The 17,750-nt window shown below is 44.8% G+C and overlaps 2 protein-coding genes across 6 annotated transcripts in view; both read right to left on the reverse strand.

The window, feature by feature from the left end:
• LOC149984307 (F-actin-uncapping protein LRRC16A-like) overlaps positions 1–7,834 on the reverse strand; it is a 198,660-nt gene extending 190,826 nt beyond the window's left edge. For all 4 annotated transcript variants that reach the window (XM_090219905.1, XM_090219918.1, XM_090219902.1 and 1 more), the window contains exon 1: positions 7,364–7,834. In XM_090219905.1, the coding sequence (XP_090076031.1) occupies positions 7,364–7,403 (40 nt within the window). In that variant the 5' untranslated portion in view covers positions 7,404–7,834. The remainder of the gene's footprint in view (positions 1–7,363) is intronic.
• A 5,204-nt stretch (positions 7,835–13,038) lies between these two features.
• LOC149984308 (tumor necrosis factor receptor superfamily member 6B-like) lies at positions 13,039–16,172 on the reverse strand. 2 transcript variants are annotated; one of them, XM_090230658.1, is made up of 5 exons: positions 15,898–16,172; positions 15,190–15,595; positions 14,857–15,042; positions 14,529–14,650; positions 13,039–13,497 (listed from the first exon to the last, which is right to left on the reverse strand). In XM_090230658.1, exons 1-5 carry the CDS (start codon positions 15,940–15,942, stop codon positions 13,228–13,230), a joined length of 1,029 nt encoding a protein of 342 aa, XP_090086784.1. In that variant the 5' UTR covers positions 15,943–16,172; the 3' UTR covers positions 13,039–13,227. The 2 variants fall into 2 exon arrangements, with proteins under 2 accessions (XP_090086784.1, XP_090086783.1); XM_090230657.1 differs by having other exon boundaries at positions 13,039–13,500; positions 15,898–16,040.
• Between the last annotated feature and the right edge of the window lie 1,578 nt (positions 16,173–17,750).

Below are 17,750 nucleotides of genomic sequence, written 5' to 3' on the forward strand. Positions count from 1 at the left end.
ACCCTGGTGCTTGGCCTTGTGCCAGCTTGTGATTGGCTGACAAGCCTCGGAGTCGTCAGACAAAGAGAAAGTTGTTCAGGCAAATCAGTGTTCTCCTCTCGCTGTTGCTCTTTCACTCGCTCTCTCACCCCCCTCTCTTTCTCTCTCACACACACACACACACACACACACACACACACACACACAATCCAGGTGAGGGCTATGAGAGGATCCTCTTGGTTGTGTGTGTGTGCGTCCGTGCGTGTGTGTGAGAGAGCGAGAGAACAGAACAATGAGCATCTCTCAGACAATGCAGCTACTTTCTCTTCCTGGTGTGTTCTGACAGAGAATTCTCATGCTGACTGTTCTGTGCTGACTGACTGACAGCACGCTCCGTGCCGACTGACTGCTCCGTGCCGACTGACTGCTCCGTGCCGACTGACTGCTCCGTGCTGACTGACTGCTCCGTGCCGACTGACTGCTCCATGCTGACTGACTGCTCCGTGCTGACTGACTGCTCCGTGCTGACTGACTGCTCTGTGCTGGCTGACTGCTCCGTGCTGACTGACTGCTCCATGCTGACTGACTGCTCCGTGCTGACTGACTGCTCCGTGCTGACTGACTGCTCCATGCTGACTGACTGCTCCGTGCTGACTGACTGCTCCGTGCTGACTGCTCCATGCTGACTGACTGCTCCGTGCTGACTGCTCCTTGCTGACTGACTGCTCCGTGCTGACTGCTCCATGCTGACTGACTGCTCTGTGCTGACTGCTCCGTGCTGACTGACTGTTCCATGCTGACTGACTGCTCTGTGCTGACTGACTGTTCCGTGCTGACTGACTGCTCCATGCTGACTGGCTGCTCCGTGCTGACTGGCTGCTCCGTGCTGACTGACTGCTCCATGCTGACTGACTGCTCTGTGCTGGCTGCTCCATGCTGACTGACTGTTCCGTGCTGACTGACTGCTCCGTGCTGACTGCTCCGTGCTGACCGACTGTTCCATGCTGACTGACTGCTCCGTGCTGACTGACTGTTCCGTGCTGACTGACTGTTCCGTGCTGACTGACTGCTCCGTGCTGACTGACTGTTCCGTGCTGACTGACTGCTCCGTGCTGACTGGCTGCTCCGTGCTGACTGGCTGCTCCGTGCTGACTGACTGCTCCGTGCTGACTGACTGCTCCGTGCTGACTGACTGCTCCGTGCTGACTGACTGCTCCATGCTGCTCTGTGTTACAACAGCTCCTAGAAGAAATGAGATCCTCATTCTACCGTCACTCCCCTGTTCTATTCTATTGCCGTTGACTGTGATGTCACAGCACATGATGTTATGTCAGCCCTCATTCTCTCAGTCACACCATCACAATGCATGATTGTTCTGATGGGAGAACTGGCCCCGATACTGTTCTGCTTTTACAACTGCTTGTGTTACTGTGCTGCTTCAAAACAGAATTCCATCACGAGGACAGGGTGTGAGCTTATCAGGAGCTGGTCGATCAACCTCAATGATACTGGAATCTAGAAACGTCTAACGTCAACTACACACGTCTGGTGTCATATCGGGAGGGCAAAAGTCACCAAGCCGAAACCTATCATATCACTGTGAAACAGAGAGGTCTTTATCCACGGGTTTGGTGTAATCTGGTGTCCTATAGGGAGGGTAAAAGTCACCAAGCTGAATCCTATCATATCACTTTGAAACAGAGAGGTCTTTACCCACGGGGTTTGGTGTAATCTGCTGTCCTTACATGCAACTAAACTAGTAACTTGAGTCAGGATTTGACCAGCTTCCTTTCAATACAATTCAATCACATATTTATTTACATTGTAGTCCTACATTGTTTAGATGTTACCGGAGAGCCAAGTCCAGGTCCAAGAGGCTTCTAACCAGCTTCTACCGTCAAGCCATAAGACTCCTGAACAGCCAATCAAATGGCTACCCAGACTATTTGCATTGACCCCCCCCCACCCCCTCCCCCCAATTGTTACTCTGCTGCTATTCTCTGTTTATCATCTATGCATAGTCACTTTAACTATACATTCATGTACATACTACCTCAATTACCTCGACTAACCGGTGACCCCGCTCTTTAATTATTTGTTATGTTTCTATTATCTTTTCATTTTTATTTTTTAATTCTTTATTTATGTTTTACTTCAGTTTATTTTAGTGAATATTTTCTTATCATGTATTTTTCTTGAATCTGCATTGTTGATTAAGGGCTTGTCAGTCAGCATTTCACTGTAAGGTCTACTACACCTGTTGTGTTCAGCATTTCACTGTAAGGTCTACTACACCTGTTGTATTCAGCATTTCACTGTAAGGTCTACTACACCTGTTGTATTCAGCATTTCACTGTAAGATCTACTACACCTGTTGTATTCAGCATTTCACTGTAAGGTCTACTACACCTGTTGTATTCAGCATTTCACTGTGAGGTCTACTACACCTGTTGTATTCAGCATTTCACTGTAAGGTCTACTACACCTGTTGTATTCAGCATTTCACTGTAAGGTCTACTACACCTGTTGTATTCAGCATTTCACTGTGAGGTCTACTACACCTGTTGTGTTCAGCATTTCACTGTAAGGTCTACTACACCTGTTGTATTCAGCATTTCACTGTAAGGTCTACTATACCTGTTGTGTTCAGCATTTTACTGTAAGGTCTACTACACCTGTTGTATTCAGCATTTCACTGTAAGGTCTACTACACCTGTTGTATTCAGCATTTCACTGTAAGGTCTACTACACCTGTTGTATTCAGCATTTCACTGTAAGGTCTACTACACCTGTTGTATTCAGCATTTCACTGTAAGGTCTACTACACCTGTTGTATTCAGCATTTCACTGTAAGGTCTACTACACCTGTTGTATTCAGCATTTCACTGTAAGGTCTACTACACCTGTTGTATTCAGCATTTCACTGTAAGGTCTACTACACCTGTTGTATTCAGCATTTCACTGTAAGGTCTACTACACCTGTTATATTCAGCATTTCACTGTAAGGTCTACTACACCTGTTGTATTCAGCATTTCACTGTGAGGTCTACTGCACCTGTTGTATTCAGCATTTCACTGTAAGGTCTACTACACCTGTTGTATTCAGCATTTCACTGTAAGGTCTACTACACCTGTTGTATTCAGCATTTCACTGTAAGGTCTACTACACCTGTTGTATTCAGCATTTCACTGTAAGGTCTACTACACCTGTTGTATTCAGCATTTCACTGTAAGGTCTACTACACCTGTTGTATTCAGCATTTCACTGTAAGGTCTACTACACCTGTTGTATTCAGCATTTCACTGTAAGGTCTACTACACCTGTTGTATTCAGCATTTCACTGTAAGGTCTACTACACCTGTTGTATTCAGCATTTCACTGTAAGGTCTACCTACACCTGTTGTATTCATCATTTCACTGTAAGGTCTACCTACATCTGTTGTATTCAGCATTTCACTGTAAGGTCTACTACACCTGTTGTATTCAGCATTTCACTGTAAGGTCTACTACACCTGTTGTATTCAGCATTTCACTGTAAGGTCTACTACACCTGTTGTATTCAGCATTTCACTGTAAGGTCTACTACACCTGTTGTATTCAGCATTTCACTGTGAGGTCTACTACACCTGTTGTATTCAGCATTTCACTGTAAGGTCTACTACACCTGTTGTATTCAGCATTTCACTGTAAGGTCTACTACACCTGTTGTATTCAGCATTTCACTGTAAGGTCTACTACACCTGTTGTATTCAGCATTTCACTGTAAGGTCTACTACACCTGTTGTAGTCAGCATTTCACTGTAAGGTCTACTACACCTGTTGTATTCAGCATTTCACTGTAAGGTCTACTACACCTGTTGTATTCAGCATTTCACTGTAAGGTCTACTACACATGTTGTATTCAGCATTTCACTGTAAGGTCTACTACACCTGTTGTATTCAGCATTTCACTGTAAGGTCTACTACACATGTTGTATTCAGCATTTCACTGTAAGGTCTACTACACCTGTTGTAGTCAGCATTTCACTGTAAGGTCTACTACACATGTTGTATTCAGCATTTCACTGTAAGGTCTACCACACCTGTTGTATTCAGCATTTCACTGTAAGGTCTACTACACCTGTTGTATTCAGCATTTCACTGTAAGGTCTACTACACCTGTTTTATTCATCATTTCACTGTAAGGTCTACTATACCTGTTGTATTCAGCATTTCCCTGTAAGGTCTACTACACCTGTTGTATTCAGCATTTCACTGTAAGGTCTACTACACCTGTTGTATTCAGCATTTCACTGTAAGGTCTACTACACCTGTTGTATTCAGCATTTCACTGTAAGGTCTACCTACATCTGTTGTATTCAGCATTTCACTGTAAGGTCTGCTACACCTGTTGTATTCAGCATTTCACTGTAAGGTCTACTACACCTGTTGTATTCAGCATTTCACTGTGAGGTCTACTACACCTGTTGTATTCAGCATTTCACTGTAAGGTCTACTACACCTGTTGTATTCAGCATTTCACTGTAAGGTCTACTACACCTGTTGTATTCAGCATTTCACTGTAAGGTCTACCTACATCTGTTGTATTCAGCATTTACTGTCAGGTCTACTACACCTGTTGTATTCAGCATTTCACTGTAAGGTCTACTACACCTGTTGTATTCAGCATTTCACTGTAAGGTCTACTACACCTGTTGTATTCAGCATTTCACTGTAAGGTCTACTACACCTGTTGTATTCAGCATTTCACTGTAAGGTCTACCTACATCTGTTGTATTCAGCATTTCACTGTAAGGTCTACTATACCTGTTGTATTCAGCATTTCACTGTAAGGTCTACTACACCTGTTGTATTCAGCATTTCACTGTAAGGTCTACTACACCTGTTGTATTCAGCATTTCACTGTAAGGTCTACTACACCTGTTGTATTCAGCATTTCACTGTAAGGTCTACTACACCTGTTGTATTCAGCATTTCACTGTGAGGTCTACTACACCTGTTGTATTCAGCATTTCACTGTAAGGTCTACCACACCTGTTGTATTCAGCATTTCACTGTAAGGTCTACTACACCTGTTGTATTCAGCATTTCACTGTAAGGTCTACCTACACCTGTTGTATTCAGCATTTCACTGTAAGGTCTACTACACCTGTTGTATTCAGCATTTCACTGTAAGGTCTACTACACCTGTTGTATTCAGCATTTCACTGTAAGGTCTACCTACACCTGTTGTATTCAGCATTTCACTGTAAGGTCTACCTACATCTGTTGTATTCAGCATTTCACTGTAAGGTCTACCTACATCTGTTGTATTCAGCATTTCACTGTAAGGTCTACTACACCTGTTGTATTCAGCATTTCACTGTAAGGTCTACTACACCTGTTGTATTCAGCATTTCACTGTAAGGTCTACCTACATCTGTTGTATTCAGCATTTACTGTAAGGTCTACTACACCTGTTGTATTCAGCATTTCACTGTAAGGTCTACCTACATCTGTTGTATTCAGCATTTCACTGTAAGGTCTACTACACCTGTTGTATTCAGCATTTCACTGTAAGGTCTACTACACCTGTTGTATTCAGCATTTCACTGTAAGGTCTACCTACATCTGTTGTATTCAGCATTTCACTGTAAGGTCTACTACACCTGTTGTATTCAGCATTTCACTGTGAGGTCTACTACACCTGTTGTATTCAGCATTTCACTGTAAGGTCTACTACACCTGTTGTATTCAGCATTTCACTGTAAGGTCTACTACACCTGTTGTATTCAGCATTTCACTGTGAGGTCTACTACACCTGTTGTATTCAGCATTTACTGTAAGGTCTACCTACACCTGTTGTATTCAGCATTTCACTGTAAGGTCTACTACACCTGTTGTATTCAGCATTTCACTGTAAGGTCTACTACACCTGTTGTATTCAGCATTTCACTGTAAGGTCTACCTACACCTGTTGTATTCAGCATTTCACTGTAAGGTCTACTACACCTGTTGTATTCAGCATTTCACTGTAAGGTCTACTACACCTGTTGTATTCTGCATTTCACTGTAAGGTCTACTACACCTGTTGTATTCAGCATTTCACTGTAAGGTCTACTACACCTGTTGTATTCGGCATTTCACTGTAAGGTCTACCTACATCTGTTGTATTCAGCATTTACTGTAAGGTCTACCTACACCTGTTGTATTCAGCATTTCACTGTAAGGTCTACCTACATCTGTTGTATTCAGCATTTCACTGTAAGGTCTACCTACACCTGTTGTATTCAGCATTTCACTGTAAGGTCTACTACACCTGTTGTATTCAGCATTTCACTGTAAGGTCTACTTCACCTGTTGTATTCAGCACATGTGATAAATACCATTTTGATGTGATTATTGAACTCTGTATGCCTATATGCCTAGGTAATTACCTTTTAGTTACAGTAACTCCTCTGGTATGGCATGAAGGCCAATGAACACACACCATGCTTTAGGACTACACTGTATAAAGGCCAGAACACACAGTGTAGCCCTAAAGCATGGTGTGTGTTCATTGGCCTTCATGCTATACAGTGTAGTCCTAAAGCATGGTGTGTGTTCATTGGCCTTCATGCTATACAGTGTAGCCCTAAAGCATGGTGTGTGTTCATTGGCCTTTATGCTATACAGTGTAGTCCTAAAGCATGGTGTATAGCATGAAGGCCAATGAACACACACCATGCTTTAGGACTACACTGTATAATGAGTTGTCCTTTACATCAACTTCTCTACATCCAGCAGGTGCAGGTCCATCTGATGTCGTAGCTAGGGACTAATAACATAGACACACACGTGGACCATGAGGTTTGAACGAGATGAGTTGCCTGACTGATGTTACACGTAGGTGACATTAGCTCAGATATTCTACGTTTTACAAGGTGATTACCAGAGAGAAACACCTACAAAGACCGTCTGAAGCTACACTCGGCCATGCCTGAGGTTTCCAAACGGTTAGAGATGTACTCACGGGTTTAATAATACTGTAGCCCAATACAACGGGACAATGATTTACTGGGATAAAGACACGATTTTAAAAGGAATGAAAGACAATCTCACTGAGACTACACTGGGATGTCTCTCTATCTAAACGATTTTTCTGCTATTTGTACGATTTTATGTCGCTAAACCCAGCCAGTCTGGTTAAATGTTAAATGATAGTCTAACAATGGAATTCAGCGAATACAGCGTTTCTCTGTTGGATGGTTATTACTGAAATAGCAGTAACTACATTTTGCCACACAGTAAAATCCCGCATCATTACAAGCCCGTGGGTTTTCCTGGATCACAATAAGACACAGCGGGTTGCCTTTACTAGCGGTTAGTAGCTACCGTTAACAAACCGGTGTTCACATGTCTTACCCAGCAGTTCTTTGGGGACCTCTGATACTTCCTCGCTCATTTTTGCAGTCTTGGCTCGACGATAATATCCAACGGAAAACACAAAAATACTGTGTGTCAATAATTCAAATAATAAAATAACGGGTGGATACAACAGACCGAGAGTCCTGCTCGCGAAGTGTCAGGTGCCGCTCCGAACGCCCGGTTACATGTTTCCCTCCCCTCGCGTTTTCGGTAAGATGTATCCACATTTGCCTAGGCGCATATCCCTCCGTTTCCTGTCCGCTTCTAAAACTCAGGATAGGAAAATCATACATTTAAAAATAACGTATTTCCTCAGAGAATCCGCTGATTAACGGCTAGTAGATGACACCATTCAGGGCTCACCTCGCGAGAATGAACCGCCACCGGAAGAATCACACACCCTCACACAGAGCCCTCGTAGTACGTTACAGACCGTGATGCGCCAGCCCCTCCTCTCCTGCGACGCCCGGGCCGTCGTGGCTGGCTGGCTGTAGACGGGTCAAGGAGCGCAACAGCAGCGAGGAGAAGGGGACATCTGCTGGCGCTGTGTGAAGCTACATGCTGTACTGTGTATTAATGCTGTATTATAAGGTTGACGTGCCTTGCTCAAGGGCACATTGACAGATTTTTGTCCACATATTTGGCTAGGGGATTCGAACCAGTGACCTTTCAGTTACTGGCCCAACACTCTTAAGCACAAGGCTACCTGCCTTACATTACCTGCTATAGGAATAAAGGGGTAATAAAGGGGTAATTGGAAGTGGAGTGGAGGGTTGGCCTAGAGATGATGATGATGATGAGGAAGAGGAGGAGGAGGAATTTGATGATTGTGAAGATGATGGAGATGAATGTGATGAAGTTGATGGGGAGGAAAAAATAATGATGATGTTGATGGGGAAAGTAATGTTGATGACGAAGGTAATGAAGAGGAGGATATTGAGGAAGAAACGGAGGAGGAGGATCATGAAGAGAATGATTATGAAGCTGATTGGGATGAGGAAGAGGAGGAGGAAGATGATTGTGGTGGTGGAGGAGGGGGGAGAAAGAGGAGGAGGAAGATGATTGTGGTGGTGGAGGAGGGGGGAGAAAGAGGAGGAGGAAGATGATTGTGGTGGTGGAGGAGGAGGGGAAGAAGAGGAAGAGGATGGTGGTGGTGGATGAGGAGGGAGGAAGAGGAGGAGGAAGAGGATTGTGATGGAGAGGGGGAGGAAGAGGATGGTGGTGGTGGAGGAGGGGGGAGGAAGAGGAGGAGGAAGAGGATTGTGATGGAGGAGGAGAGGGGGAGGAAGAGGATGGTGGTGGTGGAGGAGGGGGGAGGAAGAGGAGGAGGAAGAAGATGGTGGTGGTTGATGAGGAAGAGGATGGGGTGGTGGAGGAGGAAGAGGATGGTGGTGGTGGATGAGGAGGAGGAAGAGGATGGGTGGTGGTGGAGGAGGAGGAAGACGATGTTGGTGGTGGATGAGGAAGAGGATGGTGGTGGTGGAGATGGGGGGAGGAAGATGAGGAGGAAGAGGATGGTGGTGGTTGATGAGGAAGAGGAGGAGGAAGAGGATGGTGGTGGTGGATGAGGAGGAGGAAGATGATGGTGGTGGTGGAGGAGGAGGAAGACGATGTTGGTGGTGGAGGAGGAAGAGGATAGTGGTGGTGGATGAGGAAGAGAGGGAGGAGGATGATGGTGGTGGTGGAGGAGGAGGAAGAGGAAGAGGAGGAGGAAGACGATGTTGGTGGTGGAGGAGGAGGAAGATGATGGTGGTGGTGGTGGAGGAGGAGGAAGACGATGTTGGTGGTGGAGGAGGAGGAAGAGGATAGTGGTGGTGGAGATGGGGGGAGGAGGGGATGAGGAGGCAGAGGTGATATTGAGGATCAATGTTTCTACGTGTCACCTCAGTTGAATCGGTCCTGAGCCATTGAAACCTCACGTAAAGGGTCGAGGCAGTTTGCACAGAGACCATGAACACATGCTTTCACCACTGACAGTCTGGGCTGCATTTCTCCATGAGGACTTTGTGATGCAATGAGCAGGATGGAGCATAAAGTTCATCACAACCCATCACCTTGACTTCAATCTTAAATCGCTGAGTCATTACCACAGGACGGGAGTCCAGTCAGCACGTCCTGTTTACGTTGTTTTTAATATGGATTCACCCTGATCTCGTTTACCAGACACTTCCTACTATTGCTATCCGCAATTAGTCTTGGGATGAGGTTAGATTTACCCTAAAGTGTTGACCCTGTCTGGTCAAGAAAATAAATGGGAAATCATAACAAATGATGACTTAATCCTGCCAATAGATGGCAGTAAAGGGACAGGTTTTGTTCAGGAGTCCAACATCAGAATCTTTGTACTGAGCAGATTTTTTACAATAGGCAAGTCAGTTAAAGAACAAATTCATATTTACAATGACGGGGCCAAACCCCGGACGGCGCTGGGCCAATTGTGCCCAGCATCATCCGGGATGAGGAACGGTTCCTTATTCTTGAGCGGTGAGATTCTCTTGTTCATTTGAAATTAGTGAGAAGGGAGCTATATTTGGTGTCTTTCTCCAAGACGTTCCATTTCGGTTACAGTACATTAGTTGTGTTGACAGCAGGGTTCAACTTACAGGTGGGTTGGGGGGAGGGGGGGGGGGGGGGTACTGGGAACACCCATAACAAATCAGGGCACCCCAACGAGTGTCAAAGATATCTATGTTGGGCACCCAACACAGATAACAACCTCACTCGGAACATAAGGTTGAGAATCATTGTTTTGGCTTTGTTGACATCAACACGGACCCCTTAGGAGCAGAAGATGGTAACACTATCTGCCTTGCTGTGTGCTCACAGGGTTCCCTGTCTTTCTCAGAACACCACAGGCTGTAATCATGCAGGTGCTATTTATCTACTGCTCTGTCATTGGATCTGCTCACAGCAGAAGACATGACGTGTATTATCCCTTAAAGCTAAAGGGCTGGAACTGAGCTTATTGTGTCTAGTTTAACCAAGTGTGCTGTGTTCGTGTATCCCAAATCACACCCTATTTCCTATATAGTGCACTACTTTTAATGAGAGCCTTTATGGGGCTTGGTCAACATATGTGCACTTATATAGGAAATAGAGTGTCATTTAGGATGTAATCTGTGTGTTTATTCCAGAAGGAAAAATATTTGTTTTTCAGGCATTGTGGTCAGGCAGAAACACAGTCACACTTTCACGAAACTAAAATGCAGGGGGAAAAAAAAACGTGGAAATTTTGGGTGACTGTGTTTGGGACCGATCTGGAACATTCAGAGTGTTCCAGCCTCCAGCTTCTGAGAAAGACAGAAAGAAAGAAAGAGAGAGAGAGAGCACAAAAGAGAGAGCACAAGAGAGAGAGCAAGAGAGAGCACAAGAGAGAGAGCACAAGTGAGAGAGAGAGAGCACAAGTGAGAGAGAGAGAGCACAAGAGAGAGATGGGGGGGGGTGAGAAAGAGAGAGAGAGGGGGGGGGGGTGAGAAAGAGAGAGAGAGAGGGGGGGTGAGAAAGAGAGAGAGAGAGAGAGAGAGAGAGAGCGAGGGGGGAGAAAGAGAGAGAGAGGGGGGGGGTGAGAAAGAGAGAGAGAGGGGGGGAGAAAGAGAGAGAGAGGGGGGGTGAGAAAGAGAGAGAGAGAGAGAGAGAGAGCGAGGCGGGAGAAAGAGAGAGAGAGAGAGAGAGAGAGAGAGCGAGGGGGGAGAAAGAGAGAGAGAGCGAGGGGGGAGAAAGAGAGAGAGAGCGAGGGGGGAGAAAGAGAGAGAGGGGGGGTGAGAAAGAGAGAGAGAGAGAGAGAGAGAGAGAAAGGATACCTATTGTGTGTCATGGTGGAATGAGGCAGAAATAGCCAGAGAAAGAACAAATGTGGGCTGTTCAAAACAACCATGTCAGAATGCTCCTTAACATGTAGAGGTTTGGCCTACATCTCCAATGGAACCCTATTCCCTATATAGTGCACTACTTTACCTCAGGGCCCTATAGGACTCTGGTCAAAAGTAGTGCACTATATATGGAATGGGGTTCCATTTGGGAGACATCCCTGGACAACATCACCCGGGGGGTTTTCTGATCGGTTCGTTTCCTGGGGAAAGTCCTGAAGTTAAAATAATTGTTTCAGTTCTGTTCTCGTTCTCTCTCCCTGAAATTGTAATCGTACAGACAGTGGTCAATGACAGCCAGGGGTTGTTTGGACCATTTCAGAGAAGACTATTTCAGAGAAGTCTATTTCAGACACTCATCAATAGATTTAAAAAGCAATTTGTGACAATTTAAGTTGTTTTTATTTTTACATTGATTACTGACTATATATTTTTTTCCATTGATTACTGACTATAAATGGTGACGTGTCGGGCTAAAGATGTATGACAAACAGGATGGAAATCACTTAAGACTGCGGGTCTGGGACACAGACAAACACAATTATCTAAAAGACCTAAATCTAGATTTTTAAAGAGACAGATGACTGGACCTTCATTTTTCTGTCTCTCCACCATTTCCAGTTAAAGCACTTAACTTTTTTTACATTGTGGTTTGTCCCCTTCTGTCCCTAACGTGTTCTGCTGCTTGGTGAAGAAGGAAAGCACCGTTTAGTGGCTTCTCTGTGTCAGGTTTGAGGTTTCAAACGTTTGGTTGAGTGGTCACCTCACCTCCATCAGCGGACCCTATTAGTTAATTAACGCACGCACGCACGCATGCACACAGACACACACGCACGCACGCACACACACACGCACGCACGCACACACACACACACGCACGCACGCACGCACACACACTATTGGTTCAAAGGATCTAATTTGAGGAACATTTGAGACCCAGGAACCAGACGTGACGGTGGCCTGACCTGGTTGCCTTCAGCAGTCAGACACGGGGACCTCACCATCTCCCCTCTATAGAAATAAATAGTCTGCCATATTGAGTGACCCCATGAGGTAAAATACATGTCTATGTCACCTTTACCCTGGTTATAGTATGTTGGACATAAACGCACACCAACACACTAACTTTACCACGGTGTGTCACCACAATTGTAGAGGAGCCTTGTGAAGACATGAATCACGCTAGCTAGCCTGTTGTAGAGGAGCCTTGTGAAGACATGAATCACGCTAGCTAGCCTGTTGTTGACATATTGCATGGTGAAGGTTTGGGTGTTGGATGGAGTGAAATGTTTAGGGTGGGGGGGTGGGGGGGGTCACCTCTTTATGAGTGTGGGGGGGGGTCACCTCTTTATGAGTGTGTGGGGGGGTCACCTCTTTATGAGTGTGGGGGGGGTCACCTCTTTATGAGTGTGGGGGGGTCACCTCTTTATGAGTGTGGGGGGGGGTCACCTCTTTATGAGTGTGGAAAGACTTGACTACTTGTTGACAAATCATATTTTACAATATATCTGTTGACAGGAGGCATGAGGAGGTTTGGGGGAACAGAGAGATAAGAGGTGATTCCTTGTTGATTTACATCTGTTTCCTAAAGTGTGTGGTATTAGATAAGAAGACAACGACAGTATGAAGGTAGAACCACTGTGTGAGGTATTAGATAAGAAGACAACGACAGTATGAAGGTAGAACCACTGTGTGAGGTATTAGATAAGAAGACAACGACAGTATGAAGGTAGAACCACTGCGTGTGGTATTAGATGACAGTGTGAAGGTGGTGTCATGGCTTTAGTAGGAAAAAGGACCATCTCCTTCCCTGAGGACTGACATTAATGTTTCATTATTTGACCAGGACAAAGCAGACACATTGTACAACCATAACTGATCAGTATTTTGGAAGTCAGCTGATAACCAGTGAACACACAAGCATACAGCACAGTGGTTTACAGTAGTATATTCATTATCACTGTAGGCTATATGGTACTGTATCCAATCAGTGAGTTATTCAGATTGTGAAACCTCTTCTACATCACAGTGAGGTGATGAGGTCACCCCGTTTCTAACCGAGTTACAATCAGAGGCTTCCTGTAACTCCCTCATCTTCCCCTCTAGTCTCTCTGCCATCACACTCTGATGGGTCTTCCTCAGTATTTCAGGGAGTCTCCTCAGGTCTTCCTCTGAGGCATGCCTGATCCAGTCCTTCACCTGGCCCTGCAAGAGGCCTCTCTGGCCGGACTGGGAGAGGCTGCTGGCCGGGTGCTGCTGCTGCTCCTGCTCAAATCAAATCAAATTCAACTTTATTTAAATTGCATTTAAAATTGAGGCACATTTTCAAATAATAAAATGAAGGAGAAATAGAACAAGAGAAGGCAAATACAAGAGAATAATGAAGTGAAATCATTGATTAAAGGCCAGGTTAAATGTAAACCTCTAACTGTGTGTGTTGGTCATTTGGTATTTAATTAGGATCCCCGTTAGTTGTTGCCAGAGCAGCAACTACTCTTCCTGGGTCCCACACGCAACATAACCCAGGACATAATACCCAACATGAATAGACAACAACAGCTTAACGACACAACTACATCACTGTACAGTGGGGCAAAAAAAGTATTTAGTCAGCCACCAATTGTGCAAGTTCTCCCACTTAAAAAGATGAGAGAGGCCTGTAATTTGCATCATATGTACACTTCAACTATGACAGACAAAATGAGGAAAAAAAATGAATTTTAATGAATTTATTTGCAAATTATGGTGGAAAATAAGTATTTGGTCACCTACAAACAAGCAAGATTTTTGGCTCTCACAGACCTGTAACTTCTTCTTTAAGAGGCTCCTCTGTCCTCCACTCGTTACCTGTATTAATGGCACCTGTTTGAACTTGTTATCAGTATAAAAGACACCTGTCCACAAGTATTGAGATAAACTTTTGTTATTGACCAAATACTTATTTTCCACCATCATTTGCAAATAAATTCATTAAAAATCCTACAATGTGGTTTTCTGCAATTTTTTTTCTCATTTTGTCTGTCATAGTTGAAGTGTACCTATGATGAAAATTACAGGCCTCTCTCATCTTTTTAAGTGGAAGAACTTGCACAATTGGTGGCTGACTAAATACTTTTTTGCCCCACTGTAAAACAAGAGAAATATAACTACGGTTCTGTACTGACTCAAAACGGAGGAAGACAGAGACCTGCTATTCTAGGTCTCCATTTATCATTTATGTGTTCATATATGACATTACATTCAGTAGCATCGATCAGTACATACACACACAATTACTTAGGGTCTGTCTCTCTAACCTGGTGCTCTTGCTCCTCTTCAGTGGCCATCAACCTCCAGACCAGCTTCCTGAGCTTCACCACTCTCATCTTGTGATGAGCGAAGAAGTCAGGAAGGAAGGTTCTGAGTAGTTTAAACTCACCTGCCAACGAGGAAAACATTTGGATTTGTCTGTATAATACCAATGTAATGCAAAAATACACGAATATTACTTTCATTACATTTCATAAAAGTCTGCAATAAATAAAATATAGACCACCAATTCTGTTTCAGTATTTTGGGTTTGAAATACACCACAACTAAAAACACAAGTCAATATCAAGATCTTGTCGATAATGTGATACCCACCTCCATCTTTCAGTTCTTCACAGGAAAGGGCGCAGAGGTTATCGTGCCAACACGTACCCCTGAGGACCGTCTTCCGCCCCAGTGATGCGCAATCGGTGTGATTTACGCACAGCGCGCGCGAAGAAGTGCTGTAGGAGAAGGAACCGTGAGGGCATTTTTCACACTCTGTGTCCGTCTCCGTCGTACCTGTGGGGGCATTTGAAATTTTTAAACAAATGTATATTACTATTTGTCCGTTATAAACCGTTATATACCGTTATTCGATCTATCTGCAAAATAACGCTATTGCGCAAAGACGGAAATGGTGATATATCTGTCCATTCTGTTTCTTACCTCTCCGTTTCACCCCGTAGCCAGAAGGACACTCCGTGTGTCTGATACAGAAATCGGCGTCCCAGAAATATCCTCCTTTGCACTCACACACCCTGTCATTGAGAACCGAGCACTCCTCCTTGACCACCTGGTGCTCCCCACAGAACGTGCCGCAGTACAGACACTTGTGCAGGTAGTTCCAGTACTGAGTGTAGTGGCCTGATGGACATGGTGTACACACGGTCTGCGTGGTGGCGGTGCAGTGCGCAGACATGTGATGGCCAGGTGGACAGCGATGACAGGTGAGTAACTGGCCGGTGGAGGAGTCCAGGTGGTGATACGTGGCGGGGGTCTGACTTTGAAGAACCTCTTTCATTGCGCTACAGCTGAGATCAACCGACGCCAGCACTACGAGGATTGTGAACAACTGTAAATATAAGAAAATAGTGCACTTTGTTTAGAGCACGTTGTGACAATGTAAAAATGGCTTTATTAAATACATTTGATTGATATAAAGCTTTCAACTGTAGGCTAAGGGGCTACCAATTTATTACACAACATTATTGTGAAATTGACTAATAATTACAAACAGCTTTTTGTCATGGCAACACATTCACATTGTACAATATACCAAAATATGTAACTTTAAAATGTTGCAATATATAAATAATGTGTTAAAAGGAACATCCTTGTATGTGTCATTATCCCATCATCAGAAGAGGGACTCACCATGTTGATGTTGTCGCTTGTCCAGCTGTAAAAGGACTTGATCATGGATCCTTCTCTCTGCCCTTTATCGTCAACCTGACTAGAAAGAGGAAGGGGAGGAGTCCTATCCTCTATTGTGGGCTGATTCAGACCTTATCGCCCTTTATCGTCAACCATGGACTAGAAAGAGGAAGGGGAGGAGTCCTATCCTCTATTGTGGGCTGATTCAGACCTTATCGCCCTTTATCGTCAACTGGACTAGAAAGAGGAAGGGGAGGAGTCCTATCCTCTATTGTGGGCTGATTCAGACCTTATCGCCCTTTATCGTCAACCGTGGACTAGAAAGAGGAAGGGGAGGAGTCAGTCAGGGATGGAGACATGCCCTCTATTAGATCATATTATAACACCTTCACAACATGCCTGGTGTCCCCAGTTAGTCACAACACGCCTGGTGTCCCCAGTTAGTCACAACACACCTGGTGTCCCCAGTTAGTCATAACACACCTGGTGTCCCCAATTAGTCATAACACACCTGGTGTCCCCAATTAGTTATAACACGCGTGGTGTCCCAATTAGTCATAACACACCTGGTGTCCCCAGTTAGTCACAACACGCCTGGTGTCCTCAGTTAGTCATAACACGCCTGGTGTCCCCAGTTAGTCATAACAGGTGAAGAGGGCAAGACAGCGCCTATTCCCCCTCAGGAGACTGAAAAGAGTTGCCATGGGTCCCCAGATCCTCAAAAAGTTATACAGCTGCACCCTCAAGAGCATCCTGACTGGTTGCATCACCGCCTGGTATGGCAACTGCTCGGCCTCCTACCGCAAGGCAATACAGAGGGTAATGCATATGGCCCAAGCTTCCCGCCGTCCAGGACCTCTATACCAGGCGGTGTCAGAGGAAGGCCCTAAAAATTGTCAAAGACTCCCCTAGTCATAGACTGTTCTCTCTGCTAACGCACAGCAAGAGATACCGGAGCGCCAAGTACAGGTCCAAAAAGCTTCTAAACAGCTTCTATCCCCAATCCATAAGACTCCTGAACAGCTAATCAAATGGCTACCCAGACTATTTGCATTGTCCCCCCCCCTCCCTCTTTTACACTGCTACTACTCTCTATTTATGGTTTATGCATAGTCACTTTAACTCTACCGACATGTACATATTACCTCGACTAACCTGTGCCCCTCCACATTGACTCTGTACCGGTACCCCCTGCATATAACCTCCACATTGACTCTGTACCGGTACCCCCTGTATATATAGCCTCCACATTGACTCTGTACCGGTACCCCCTGTATATAGCCTCTACATTGACTCTGTACCGTAATACTGTATATAATGTATATAGCCTCCACATTGACTCTGTACCGTAATACTGTATATAATGTATATAGCCTCCACATTGACTCTGTACCGTAATACTGTATATAATGTATATAGCCTCCACATTGACTCTGTACCGTAATACTGTATATAATGTATATAGCCTCCACATTGACTCTGTACCGGTACCCCCTGTATATAGCCTCCACATTGACTCTGTACCGTAATACTGTATATAATGTATATAGCCTCCACATTGACTCTGTACTGGTACCCCCTGTATATAGCCTCCACATTGACTTTGTACCGTAATACCCTGTATATAGCCTCCACATTGACTCTGTACTGGTACCCCCTGTATATAGCCTCCACATTGACTCTGTACCGTAATACCCTGTATATAGTCTCCACATTGACTCTGTACCGGTACCCCCTGTATATAGCCTCCACATTGACTCTGTACCGGTACACCCTGTATATAGCCTCCACATTGACTCTGTACCGGTACCCCCTGTATATAGCCTCCACATTGACTCTGTACCGGTACCCCC

Source organism: Oncorhynchus mykiss, chromosome 3 (assembly GCF_057628025.1).
Source record: "Oncorhynchus mykiss isolate SJ-2025 chromosome 3, ASM5762802v1, whole genome shotgun sequence".
Taxonomy (NCBI): domain Eukaryota; kingdom Metazoa; phylum Chordata; class Actinopteri; order Salmoniformes; family Salmonidae; genus Oncorhynchus; species Oncorhynchus mykiss.

What these genes read in the sequence shown, in the direction of transcription:
- LOC149984308 (XM_090230657.1), bottom strand. Translation starts at nt 15,942, where the DNA reads ATGATCAAGTCCTTTTACAGCTGGACAAGCGACAACATCAACATG. An exon ending in CAAGCGACAACATCAACATG is followed by an intron (nt 15,596 to 15,897) that starts GTGAGTCCCTCT and finishes TTATATTTACAG; the next exon opens with TTGTTCACAATCCTCGTAGT. An exon ending in AAGAGGAGCAAGAGCACCAG is followed by an intron (nt 13,501 to 14,528) that starts GTTAGAGAGACA and finishes ATTTGATTTGAG; the next exon opens with CAGGAGCAGCAGCAGCACCC.